This window comes from Bubalus bubalis, chromosome 15, assembly GCF_019923935.1.
Source record: "Bubalus bubalis isolate 160015118507 breed Murrah chromosome 15, NDDB_SH_1, whole genome shotgun sequence".
In the NCBI taxonomy this organism is placed as follows: Eukaryota; Metazoa; Chordata; class Mammalia; order Artiodactyla; family Bovidae; genus Bubalus; species Bubalus bubalis.
Window position 1 is genome coordinate 55136847 of NC_059171.1, and position 13781 is coordinate 55150627.

The following is a 13781-nucleotide window of genomic DNA, read 5'->3' on the forward strand; positions in this document are numbered from 1 at the left end:
TGTGTGTGTGTGTGTGCACGTACACGTGTATGTGTATATAAAAAGAGAGAGAATCTCGGTAACATTTTTAGTATTAATCTCAATTTGACTTTTTTAGAAATCTTATAAAGCCATTTGTCATTTTCTGAGAGTTTGCTAATTACAACAGGATAATACAACTCGTGCATCTGTTATGCACTGCACGTAAACTGCAGTAAGCGCAGTAGGTAATCATAAAGAATCAAGCTGGGAGGGCAGCCCTGTGGGTCCCTCTGAGTCCTGGTCACCCACCCCCACCCCTGTCATAGTAGCAGATGTGTGAGTGGGATGTGGACTTCATGAAGATGAGAGGAGAGTCCTAGAGCAGCTGCACGCAAAAGTGAAAGTGTTAGTCACTTTCACTTACTCACTTTCGTGTCTGACTCTTTTTGTGACCCCCATGGATGGTAGTCCAATAGGTAGGTTCCTCTGTCCATGTAATTCTCCAGGCAATATTACTAGAGTGGGTTGCTGTGCCCTCCTCCAGGGGATTTTCCCAACCCAGGGATCGTACCCAAGTCTCCTGCATTGCAAGCAGATTCTTTACCATCTGACCCACCAAAGAAGCCCATAAAACATATATGTAAAGAAATATATGATAACCATTCAGAGTTGACTTTAAATAGAGCTAATTTAAAGCAGTCTTTCCCTGATCATTAAAAAAAATATTGAAGTCATAAAATTGGTATTGTTAGAGCAATGCTTTAATGGTCATTGCCTTTTCATTCATTTTTTCATTCTTGGAAAACATTTTGCAGTGAACATTTTGAGTTGAGGGGAAATGGGGCCATTTAAGCCTAATGTATTGCAATGAGAAAAAAACACTATTGCATTTTAAGCTATAGCATCATAATCCAGTCCAAGCACAGCAAAGTTAATTAAAACATTTCTAGAATTCACAGTCCATCGCAATAGGTTTTTTTTTTTTTTTTTTTTGAGTTTAGGTTCTGAGCGTGACACCTAATGACGGTTTTGCTAAAGTGCATTATGGCTTTATCCTGAAGGCACAGAACAAGATTGCTGAGAGCATCCCCTATCTGAAGGTAACTCCCTCCCTTCCTCTCTTTCCCTCTTCTGATCCCTTTGAGTCATTTGGACACCCTTGATTATGTATTGTAGATTGACTGGCATGCACTACTGACCCGTTTCAACACCAAAGTATACACGTTCAGATGATGACATTCACAGGCAGTATGGACCTTCATCTTAATCGAGGGTGTCAGATTTGAAGTGTTATGAGCAGAAATTATTTGGAAAAGATTTTGAAGAACTTCCTAAAACTGAAGTAGTTATTAATTGATAAAATATTTTAAAATATGGACAATGCATTAACACATTATCAACCAGAAACATATGAATATGTCTTTTGTTACCCAAACATTATTGACTGGAGATGTTTCAGTTTTCACTTACATAGCAAATTGCCAGCCAAAGGCATTCGTTTCAGCAAAAAGTCCCCAGTCAATAATGAATTAACTGTTCCTTTTGCAATTTAATTATACATTGAAACTACTTTGAACAGGTTTCATGGAAACCTACACAAAATGAGGTAACAAATGCAGACTGAGTAAATCCAATCCCCAAAAGCCTGATAGCCTGAAAGATTCAGAATAAAGCGTGTTGTCATTTTCTGTTCACATAAAAACAGAATCCTCGTCAGTTCACCGGGATCACATGTGGTCTGGCTCAGGGCTGACCAACAGAACTTTCTGCCATAAAGGTCTTTATTTGTATTTTCTCATGTGGTAGCCACTAACCACTTGTGACTGTTGAGCATCTAAAATCTGGCTAATATCACTGAGGAACTGAATTTTTTATTTGTAATTTAAATAGTAACACCAGCTGAAAAAGTGGAAGTGAAGGTGTTAGTCGCTCAGTTGTGTCCAACTCTTTGCCACCCCGTGGACTGTAGCCTGCCAGGCTCTTCTGTCCTGGAGACCAGGAAAGAATACTGGAGTGAGTAGCCATTTGCTTCTCCCGGAGATCTTCCTGACACCAGGATCGAACCTGGGTCTCCCACATTGCAGGCAGATTCTTCACCATCTGAACCACCGGGGAAGCCTGTAACACTAGCTAGTGCTACCATATCAGCCAGGTAGCTGATTCAATTCAGTTCTGTTCAGTCGCTTAGTCATGTCCGACTCTTTGCGACCCCATGAATCGCAGCACACCAGGCCTCCCTGTCCATCACCAACTCCCGCAGTTCACTTAGACTCACGTCCATTGAGTCAGTGATGCCATCCAGCCATCTCATCCTCTGTTGTCCCCTTCTCCTCCTGCCCCCAATCCCTCCCAACATCAGAGTCTTTTCCAATGAGTCAACTCTTCACATGAGGTGGCCAAAGTACTGGAGTTTCAGCTTCAGCATCATTCCCTCCAAAGAAATCCCAGGGCTGATCTCCTTCATAATGGACTGGTTGGATCTCCTTGCAGTCCAAGGGACTCTCAAGAGTCTTCTCCAACACCACAGTTCAAAAGCATCAATTCTTCGGCGCTCAGCTTTCTTCACAGACCAACTCTCACATCCATACATGACCACAGGAAAAACCATAGCCTTGACTAGACGGACCTTTGTTGGCAAAGTAATGTCTCTGCTTTTCAATATGCTATCTAGATTGGTCATAACTTTCCTTCCAAGGAGTAAGTGTCTTTTAATTTCATGGCTGCAGTCACCATCTGTAGTGATTTTGGAGCCCAGAAAAATAAAGTCTGACACTATTTCCACGGTTTCCCCATCTATTTCCCATGAAGTGATGGGACCGGATGCCATGATCTTCGTTTTCTGAATGTTGAGCTTTAAGCCAACTTTTTCACTCTCCACTTTCACTTTCATCAAGAGGCTCTTTAGTTCTTCTTCACTTTCTGCCATAAGGCTGGTGTCATCTGCATATCTGAGGTTATTGATATTTCTCCCGGCAATCTTGATTCCAGCTTGTGCTTCTTCCAGTCCAGCGTTTCTCATGATGTAGTCTGCATATAAGTTAAATAAACAGGGTGACAATATACAGCCTTGACGAACTCCTTTTCCTATTTGGAACCAGTCTGTTGTTCCATGTCCAGTTCTGACTGTTGCTTCCTGACCTGCATACAAATTTCTCAAGAGGCAGATCAGGTGGTCTGGTATTCCAAGCAGAAATAGATGTTTTTCTGGAACTCTCTTGCTTTTTCCATGATCCAGTGGATGTTGGCAGGCTATATACCTATAAACATAAAGTAACACTTTTATGATCCACTTTTGTGATCTATTTCCTTCATATGACTTTGGTCAGAGATCCCAAATAGTGACCCACTGATTACAAGTAGCTTGCATGTTCTATTTGGCCAATGTAATTCTCTTAAAAAAATTTTTAACTGCTTGCCTTAGTTGAAAATCTGAAGGATTTTATATAATCAAGCAAATTTCTGATTTCTCTGGAAAGGTCACATGTGACCCACATCTCGCACAGGAGCTGAGCAGTGGTGCCCCCTTGAGGTGGGCATACACCCCACCCCCCAGCCTGTCTTGATTGTCATGGGACTTCAGCAAGCTGCCCATTCCCTGCCATGATCCTGTGGGCACGTAGTCTTCTCTGATATAAAATATTCCTCTTAAATTTCCTTTGACATCATAAGGACCTAACAGTACTCTCCTGGCACAGAGATGAGGAAGTAGAGGGCAGGGTTGGTTAGTTAACGAACAATGATGTTTACCTGAACATCTGTCAGTCAAGAACCCCGGACCACAACTCTCCCCACCGGAGTGATGCTTCTGTTCTGTGCTGCTGTTCTCCACCCTTATGTGCATACAATTTCACCCGAGTAAAAGATAATGGGCTTCTTATGAAGAATCCTCAAAGATGCAGACTTTTAGACATTGAAATACGTTTTATCTTTGAGCTTCTTTTGCTTTTCTAAATTCATTCTCTTGCTTTAATATTCTCTCTTTTTTGTTTTTACATAAATTTAAATTTCAGTTCTTTTGTGGACAGTGGGGATAGAAATCAGCTGAGTGTTTTAGGATGAGAGTTGTTTAATAAAATTATATTTTCAAAGATTCCAACTGGCTTTAATCCTATCATGTGTTCTGTAAATGATTTCATTGAAAAGTGAGGACACGTTTGCCTTGAGTGGAAAAAAATATTATTTGCATTTGGGTGGGTCCCTATCATTTCAAACATCTATGAGCAACTAAACATTTTGGTTCAGGGGAAAAAAAAGTCTCTAGATGACATGTGGTCAGATCTGGAGAACAAAATAAATGTGATAGAAACTCAGTAAGAGAAATTCTTTGGGATATTGAAATACAATTGTTCCCGCAGAGACACTTCACAAAGCATCCTGGTAACTTAATGGGCTATTCCACTGTTAATTGATGATGAATGCATTGTTACATTGAACTTTATCACCTCCTTTTGCTTTTGCATTGTAAATATTGACCAGTAACCTAATTGCCAAATTGATGCCTTCGAACTGTGTTGCTGGAGAAGACTCCTGAAAGTGTCTTGGACAGCAAGGAGGTCAAACCAGTCAATTTTAAGGGAGATCAACCTTGAATATTCACTGGAAGGACTGATGCTGAAGCTGAAGCTCTAATACTTTGACCACCTGATGCAAACAGACGACTCATTGGAAAAAGTCCCTAATGCTGGAAAAGAATGAGAGCAGGAGAAGAAGAGGGTGTCAGAGGATGAGATGGCTGGATGGCATCATCAATGCAAAGGACATGAACTTGGGCAAACTCTGAGAGATGATGAGGGACAGGGAGGCCTGAGGTGCTGCAGTCCATGGGGTTGCAAAGAGTCAGACACGACCGGGAGACTGAACAACAACAATACTGAGATGATTTTCTGGTTCTTAGAAAAGATTTAGTAGGTCAATGGATTAATAAGTCTAGTATCTAATTCTTTCACAAATACTAACACTGTCCTTTCTACAGGAAGGAATAGAATCTGGGGATCCTGGTACTGATGATGGGAGATTTTATTTTCACCTGGGGGATGCCATGCAGAGAGTTGGAAACAAAGAGGTAATAGTGCATTCCTGAGCTTTTTGTTCTCTTTAACAGAAGATAAAGAGGGGGAGGGCAATGATTTCTCTGAGACAGTTACAACTGAAATGTTTTGAGCATAAACTTTTGAATGTGGTTTAAACTTTTTGTAACAGCCTAACAATTCCTACTATGAAAAAATTTTGGGATTTGACTTTTATAATTTCTTTCAATAAGGTATCTGAATAATCACAAGAGTAGCCTCTAAATTAGTGTGCGTGTGTGTGTGTCTGTTTGTGTGCATGTATATGTGTGCCTGTTTTTACATCTGTGTGTGTATCTATAGAGACAGATATTGCCTTGAAAAAATATTTTTAAATTTATGAAATGAAGAGATGTCCTTGAAATTGTTTAAATATCTTTTAAGATATTTTTATAATTTGCCTGTGCTGTGCTTAGCAGCTCAATCGCGTCCTACTCTGTGAACCCATGGACTGCCAGGCTCCTTTGTACATGGGAATCTCCAGGCAAGAATACTGTAGTGAGTTGCCATTTCCTTCTCCAGAGGATCTTCCTAACCTGGGGATTGAACCCAGGTCTCCCACATTGCAGGCGAAATTTTTACCATCTGAGCTACCAGGGGAAAATACTGGAGTGAGTAGCCTATCCCTTCTCCAGGGTATCTTCCCGATCCAGGAATCAAACCAGGGTCTCCTGCATTGCAGGATGATTCTTTACCAGCTGAGCTACCAAGGAAGCCTAGATTTATGTCATTTTGGAATTTTAAAAGTAGTTATTTTTAGAATGAAGTCTTTATCCAACTGATTATTAAGCAGACTGAACCTGGTGGTTAATTGTGTAATTACTTTCTGAAATATTTAATACCAAGTTTAAGATGAACATCTATAGCTATAATAATAACCAGTACTGACACAGAAAATATAGCACCTAAAACAAATCACATGTTTTCTTTTATCATTATTCCTTTTTTCTGAGTTCAGTGTCGGCTTCTTTAGTATAACATTTGGTCATTAATGATGGCATCATACGATGTAAATCCCCAAACTCTCGCCATCCGCTGTGGTTCACACAACATTGCTAGGCTGTCCTGCACCATGCCATGGCCCTATGCTGGGCTCTCATTAGAGTCAGGGACCCTGGATTTTTGTAACCATGCATTTCATTTATATATCAATAATAAGGTGACATCTGAGGGTAACGTAACTTCTGGTTTCTAAAGCTAATAAGAACTTGGTACTATTTGGACAATTGAGGGTTCGTTGGAGCAAAGGATTTTGTAATGGGGTAATTGCCAGCTAAAGAGACGACCCAATTTGGGGTAACAGAAATTTGGATGACTAACACTGTTTTCTCTATCTATTTCTGTGTATCTGTACCTTTTCCCTCTGATCTACCAATCAATCAACTGGAATAAAATGAGAAATGAAAGAAGAAGAGAAAGAAGGGGGAAGAAATTGCTGATTAGCAGTCACTTTTGTTTTCCTTCATTCTCTTAAGATGTAAATTCCTGGTACTTCCTTTGAATGAGAAGGATACAAAAGACTTTGCAACAGTATCTAACAGGATAAATGTTCATATCTGATTACTATAAATGTAATCATCACTAATTAATTTACCTTTGAACATCTTATGGTCCAGGGCAAAGACAGATAAAACAAGTCTGTGATTTAGTCTCACATCTTAGATGAAAACAGCCTTCACTTCAAGGGCAAACAATTCACTACTACACATTGTTAGGAGCTTGCAATTTGAACCTATGGGATTGTGCTTTCAGCTTAATTATTATTAAAATGCAAGGAATAGCACAGTTCTTGAATTTAAAAAGCCCGCATAGAAACAAATAGAGTATGAAAGTAAGGCGAAAGTATTTCTTGCTCAGTCGTGTCTGACTCTTTTTGACCCCATAGACTGTAGACCACCAGGCTCCTCTGTCCATGGAATTCTCCAGGCAAGAATACTGGAGTCAGGTGCCATTTCCTCCTCCAGGAGATCTTTCCAACTCAGGGATTGACCCTGAGTCTCTTGCATTGGCAGGAGGATTCTTTACCACTGAACTACCAAGGAATCCTCATTAATGCATATATAAATATGGAATCTAGAAAAATGGTTCTGATGCACCTATTTGCAGGACAGGAATAGAGACACAGAATTGACTTGTGAATACAGTGGGGGAAAGAAGAAGGTGGGATGAACTGAAAGAGTACTGTTGATATATATACACCACCATGTATAAAATAGATGACTAGTGGGAAGCAGCTGTTTAACAGGGGGGGCCCAGCTCGGTGCTCTGTGATGACCTAGATGGGTGAATTGGGGTGGGCGCTGGGAGGGAGGCTCAAGAAGAAGGGGATGTCTGTATACTTATAGCTGATTCACATTGTTGTATAGGAGAAACCAACACAACATTGTAAAGCAACTACACTCCAATTAAAAATGAAAAAATTTAAAATCTAGCTAAATTCACTATGTCCCCTATATAATTGGAGATAATTTTTTTTTAATGACTAATATATCATTTCATAGTTTTGTTTCTCTAAGAGTTAAATGGTGGGGGGTGAGAGAGAGGACTTCCTTGGCAGTCCAGTGGTTAAGACTCCGCACTTCCACTTCAGGGGGCATTGGTTCAATCCCTGATCGGGGAACTAAGATCTCCAAGCTGAGCAGCTAAAAAAAAATTAAATGGCAGAGGGGTATAAGGTCAAGGGCCATGTTTGATGCACTAGTACCAACTTTGAGTGTCAGAAAAGCTCTTACAGATACTTGAGCAAGCCCTATAAATACAATGTCTTGCCCAGGCACCCAGCATGCTGAGTAAACGAAATCTAAGACCTCTAACTCCACTAATTTCTTTCTCACTATTCTAACACTATGTCCTTAAAATGAATTTCTGATGATTAAAAAAAAATAAGAAGAATTTCCAAAAAATCATCTGTTGTAATTAACATGGTTGTTCACTTTAACACTGAAAAATTAACTAAATTTAAATTGGACAAAAATAAATAAAATAGTCAATTTAATTTCAAAGGTAAAATGCTATATTTTTAAAATCAGACTACTGTGAGCCATGTTTAAAGAAATTACTTTATGGTTACCATTTACATGTCTTTCAAGGAATACATATGAGTGATTAGTACATATATTCTTAGTTTGAGATAATATTGAGAAAGATAATTACACAAGAAGATCACTTGTGACAGTTTCTTTTTAAATGACAGAGAGACAGAGAGAGAGTGGAATAAGTTGCCAGATGCCCTGGGCGATTGTTCTTCATGTTTAGTCTTTTTAAATCTCAATTTGAGCATTTGTAAAATGGAACTTTTGGAGTTATAGAAAAGATCAAATGAAAGTACTTGTGCAAAAGCTAGTCATGAGCTGAAAAGTGGTGTTACTGAAAATAGAGATGGTTCTCGACTTCTAACCAATGAAATTTTGGCCTATGAATTTTTAAAGACGTTTCTAAGAGTTATTATTTCTTACATCTAAAGTAAGATGGAGTTTGATGAAAATATTCCTGTCTTCTTAATCTGCTTGATATTAACTGCCTGTTTTCATTGATCAAGATGTGTATTTGAAATCACTCTTTGAAAGCAATCATTAGATCAGAATTCAGATAATAGAAGGGGGGCGACCATTAAGCACAATCCTAGAATTGTCTTCCAGTCTAAAGACAATGGGGTGTGCTGGGCGCAGGGCTGTGTGGGGAGGCCCCAGGAGAGCATATGGTTCAGGCATCATTTGAAGGGGACGCATGGAGCCGCAGACTGCAGCCAGCCGACCCTGTAAAGACTAGTTAGTCTTCTTGGAGTCAAGCTGTATCGTGTTACAGCCTACAGCCGCAAATGTTATCCCTTATGGCAGGGATAAAAATTACTCGGAACAAAATTTCCCTTCTTAAAAAATCTAATGTGGACTATCACTCTATTTATTGCCAACTCAGAATATTATTTTCTTTCGTCTGCTTCTTTAATGGAGGGTTTATACTCCGTTCCCCTGGGGCAGTCTTCTTCTTCATGTGACAGGGAACACTTCATGTGAAAAGAAGATGCTGTCCGGGGCTTGCCTAGCAGTCCAGCAGTTAGGACACCACGCTTCCACTGCAGGGGACAGACAGGTTCAAACCGTGGTCTGGGAACTAAGATCCGGCATGCCACCAGGCGTGGTGGGGGAAAAAATGCTGTCCTTTTTAGCATCCCAAATCAGTAAAAGCAGGTATCTGTAAAAAAAAAAAAAATGGTGAAAATATACTCCTTTCCTTTCAAAAGAAACATAGAAATAGAATTTAAGAAATGAAAACTGAAATATAAACAGAGTCCCCTTTTGTATCTTCAATGATTTATCCACTGAACAAAGTCCTAGACTCTGCTGGACACTCTGAGGAGATCCGACTGAGTGCAGTGTGAGTCCTGTGTCCAGAGAGCTTATGGCCTAGGAGTGAAAATAAAATACACACATTTATTTAAAATAATAGGTCCTAATCAAAAACCCAATCAAATAACAGTATTTTTGCCAGTGTTTAACAGATTGGGGCACTTGACTAGCAAGCTCTTTATGTATTGTCACAAAGTCGTACCGTGTTTTAGTGACTTTAGGTTATTTATAAGACTGCCTCATTTGGAGTTCAATCTTTCCAATTTTCCAGGCATATCGGTGGTACGAGCTGGGGCACCAGAGGGGCCACTTTGCCTCCGTGTGGCAGCGCTCACTGTACAACGTGCAGGGACTGAAAGCCCAGCCGTGGTGGACCCCCAAGGAGACCGGCTACACCGAGTTAGTGAAGGTGAGTGCTATCTTCGCAAGTCCTTGTCTGCTTCCTCCTCAAAATTCAGAGATGGAATCTCAAGCAAAGGAATATTCAGGTGGAGATAGATTTTCTTTCCAGGGGCATATGCATAAAACAGCACAAAGCAAATCTTTTCATCCCATCAGACAAGAGTTCAGGTTAGATGGTGAAGAGAGACATTTGTTGAAGAACAGTTTTCAGAATTTTCAATTTAGGACCACTTTACACTCTTAAAACTTACGGAGCACCCCAAAGAGTTTTGTGTTGGGTGGCTCACAGAACTCAGAACATTTACTTGTGCTTGAAAGTTTATTATAAAGGATATTATCAAGGAAACAGATGAACAGCAGATGAAGAGATACACAAGGTGAGGTGTGGAAGGGGAAGGATCCAAGTGCAGGAACTTCTGTCCTCGTGGAACTGGGGTACTACCCGTCCTGGCCTGTGGACAGGCACACCCACCCACAAGTACATCAGATCTTGTGGTTCACCAGTGTTTATGGAGCTTAATCAACAGCACCCAAGTCCCTTCCAGGGATGGGTGGAGCTGAAATTTCCAACCTAGTCACGTCATCTTTCTGGTGACCAGCCCCTTCCTGGGGCCATCTGGTGCCCCACACTAAGTCGCCTCATTAGCGTAAATTCAAGTGTGCTCTTTTGAGACTCTTTATTAATGACAAAGTGAGAAAGTGTTAGTCTCTCAGTCATGTCCAACTCTTTGCAATTCCATGAACTGAAGCCCACCAGCCTCCTCTGTCCATGGAATGCTCCAGGCAAAAATACTGGAGTGGGTTGCCATTTCCTTCTCTAGGGGATCTTCCCAACCCAGGGATCAAACTCAGGTCTCCTCATTACAGGCAGATTCTTTACCATCTGAGCCACCAGGGAATGACAAAGGTCATTCCATTATTTAAGAAATTCCATGGATTTTGGAAGGTTTTGCCAAGAACTGGAAACAAAGACTAGATAAAGTTCTTATATTATCTGAAGCCACCCCCTGAATTTTGACCACAGACCGATCCCTTCTAACAAAAGGGTCTTAACATTTAACAGACATGGCAATTCACTAGACCACATTGTCACTAATAATAAAGAGTCCAGTCCATTATCACATCATATGAAAGTGCCTCCCAGGGTGAGACCACGAAGGTTGGCCGACCCCATGAGATCTCGCAGGTTCCAAATGTAGGAGTGATCTGAGCAACAAATGGCTTCACCCTTTCAGACATCTGATGTAACTGAGCTGAGATAATATCTTGCCCCCATGCCCTTGCTGATGGGAATGCAAAGGGGTGCAGCCATTTAGACAACAGTTGGCAGTTCCTCAAAACATTAAACACAGAGTTACAGCCTAGCAATTCTACTCCTAGGTGTATACCCAAGAGAAATGCAAACATATATCCATATGGAAATGTGCACCTAAGTATTCAGAGGAGCATTATTTAGAGTATAAAAAAGTAGAAACAACCCAAAGGTCCATCTAAAGGATGAATGAAAGAATAAACAAAGTATGATATATTACACCATGGCAATAAAAAAGGAAGAAGTACCAAGATTCGTGGTGCAACATAAATGAACTGTGTATGACATAATGCTACCTATTTGAACTCTGTGTGTGTGTGTGTGTGTGTGTGTGTGTGTGTGACTTGGTCATGTCTGACTCTTTGCAACCCCACAGATTATAGCCCACTAGGCTCCTCTGTCCATGGAATTTTTCAGGCAAGAATGCTGGAGTGGGTTGCCATTTCCTTCTCCAGGGGATCTTCCCAACCTAGGGGTTGAACCCATGTCTCCTGTGTCTCCTGCATTGCAGGCAGATTTTTACCTGCTGAGCCATCAGGGAAGCCCCTATGTGAACTGTCCAGACAGACAAATCAATAGAGAAAGGAAGTAGATTGGTGATAGCCAGGAAGAGGGCCTGAGGGTGAGTGATTGCTCATGCGTAAGGAGTTATGGAAATGGTATAAAATTAGACCATGTTTATGGCTCATGACTCTGAGAATATACTGAAACCCACTGGGTTGTAAAAAGTTAATTGAGCAAATTTTCTGGTATGTGAGTTATGTCTCAATAAATATGTTAAGAAATGAGAAGCTGTGATATATACATTGTAGTTCAAATATGTTAAAAAAGTAAAGAGGTTTCTGGGGGTTGATGAATACCTAACTTAATTAACCTACATTAAGGTAAAACAGTGAGGTTAGAGCATCCGCTCCATAGGCATACTGCCTGGTTTTGTTTGTTTTGTTTTCTATTGAAGTATATTTACAATATTATGTTAGCTTCAAGTATACAATATAGTGATTCAATATGTTTACAGTTTGTACTCCATGAAGTTATTACAGGATAACGGCTATAATTCCTTATGCTATACAGTATATCCTTGTTGCCTATTTTATACATAGTGGTTTATATCTCTTGGTGCCATATTCCCATCTTGCCCCTCTTGCTCCCCTCTCCCCATTAGTTTGTTTTCTGCATCTGTGAGTCTGTTTCTGTTTTGTTATATTCATTTCTTTTTTGTGTGTTCCACACATAAGTGATAACACAGAGTATTTATCTTTCTCTGATTTATTTCACTATGTATGATACTTTCTAGGTCCATACATGTTGCTGCAAATGTCAGAATTTTTATTCTTTTCTGTGGCTGAGTAATATTCCATTTTTACATATAATAGAATATTATATATATCTAGTCCTCTGTGGATGGCAATACAGTGAAGCAGTTTAGAGCATCTCCTCCATAGCCACGCTCCCTGGTTTTGAATTTTTGATCTCTTTCCCTACTAGCTCTGTGACAGTGAACAACACTTCTTCATGCTTCACTTTCATTGTGCAAAGTGCCTGTGGAAATAGTGCTTGTTCCATGGCTGTTTATTTAACAAGTAGGAAGTGCTCTATAAACATTCATTATTGTGATGATTTATAATTTTAATTTATGTATTAACTTGTTTTCATAGGGAAATATTTTCTAGTTTCTAAGAAATATCAGAGAGCCAATTTTGAAATTTTATATACTATTGAAATAACAACATAACAGCTAACCTATATGAAATCTGATCTGTAATCCATGTGCTGAGCACTTTTGTATATAATATTTCTAACCTTTACTCTTTAAGATGGGCATGATTGTACCCACTTATATTTGAGTAAATAAGGACTAGAGAAGTTAAGAAATTTGCCCAAGGTCTTATATTTAATAAGTCAGGGCTAGGGGACTTCCTTGGAGATCCAGTGGCTAAGACTCTGTGCTCCCAGTGCAGGGGGCATAAGTTTGATCCCTGGTCAGGGAAGTAGATCCCACATGCTGCGACTAAGAGCTTGCATGGCACACGGTGCAGCCAAAAAAATAAGTCAGAGCTGGGACTGGGACTGAGATCTCCTTTTCCTCGGGTCCCTGCCACTATACCCTCTAAGTCACTGAGGTCTGCTCTTGTGTCTCATGTTATTCTTTTAGCCAATTAAGTCTTTATTTCAAAATTCCATTTCTCTGGGTTTGATTTCAGCCCTGCCTATTTCAAGCTCTGCTTCACTAAGAGGAAAAGAAAAGCCAGTCCTGGGCATTAATCACAGGGTCCGCAGTGACATAGAATCTCAGTCAGCCTGTGCTTTGTGATTGTAAAGTTAGCTTGACTTTGCAAACTACCTTTATTTGCAGAAATATTAATATTGTACATGTTGAAACTTTAAAAAAAAGAAGTAGTTTCAAGTGACCATTTGCCAGTGAGGACCGTGACAAGGCAGAACCTTCTATGTGAGGGAACCCAGGGGCCAAGACCACTTAGTTGACAAACACTTGCTCATCAAGATTTTCTTCCGTTTTCAAATCACAGACGTGACTATTATGGATCATGAATCATCACCCAGGCATTCATACTGTAAGCTGGAAACCTTTTAGATGGGATAGCTGCCATGTTTGGCCAAGATCCTTTTAGAATAATTACCCAGATTCTCACTCTTAGGTAACAGTTAACTGCCACGCATCGCACATTTTCA

At 40.1% G+C, this 13781-nt stretch overlaps 1 protein-coding gene across 8 annotated transcripts in view; it reads left to right on the forward strand.

Moving 5' to 3' along the window:
* The window catches only part of ASPH (aspartate beta-hydroxylase), a 185143-nt gene that overhangs the window by 143142 nt on the left and 28220 nt on the right, over positions 1–13781 (forward strand). For all 8 annotated transcript variants that reach the window (XM_025265354.3, XM_045162814.1, XM_044928743.2 and 5 more), the window contains 3 exons: positions 963–1061; positions 4934–5023; positions 9645–9782. In XM_025265354.3, coding sequence (XP_025121139.3) covers positions 963–1061; positions 4934–5023; positions 9645–9782 — 327 coding nt within the window. The remainder of the gene's footprint in view (positions 1–962; positions 1062–4933; positions 5024–9644; positions 9783–13781) is intronic.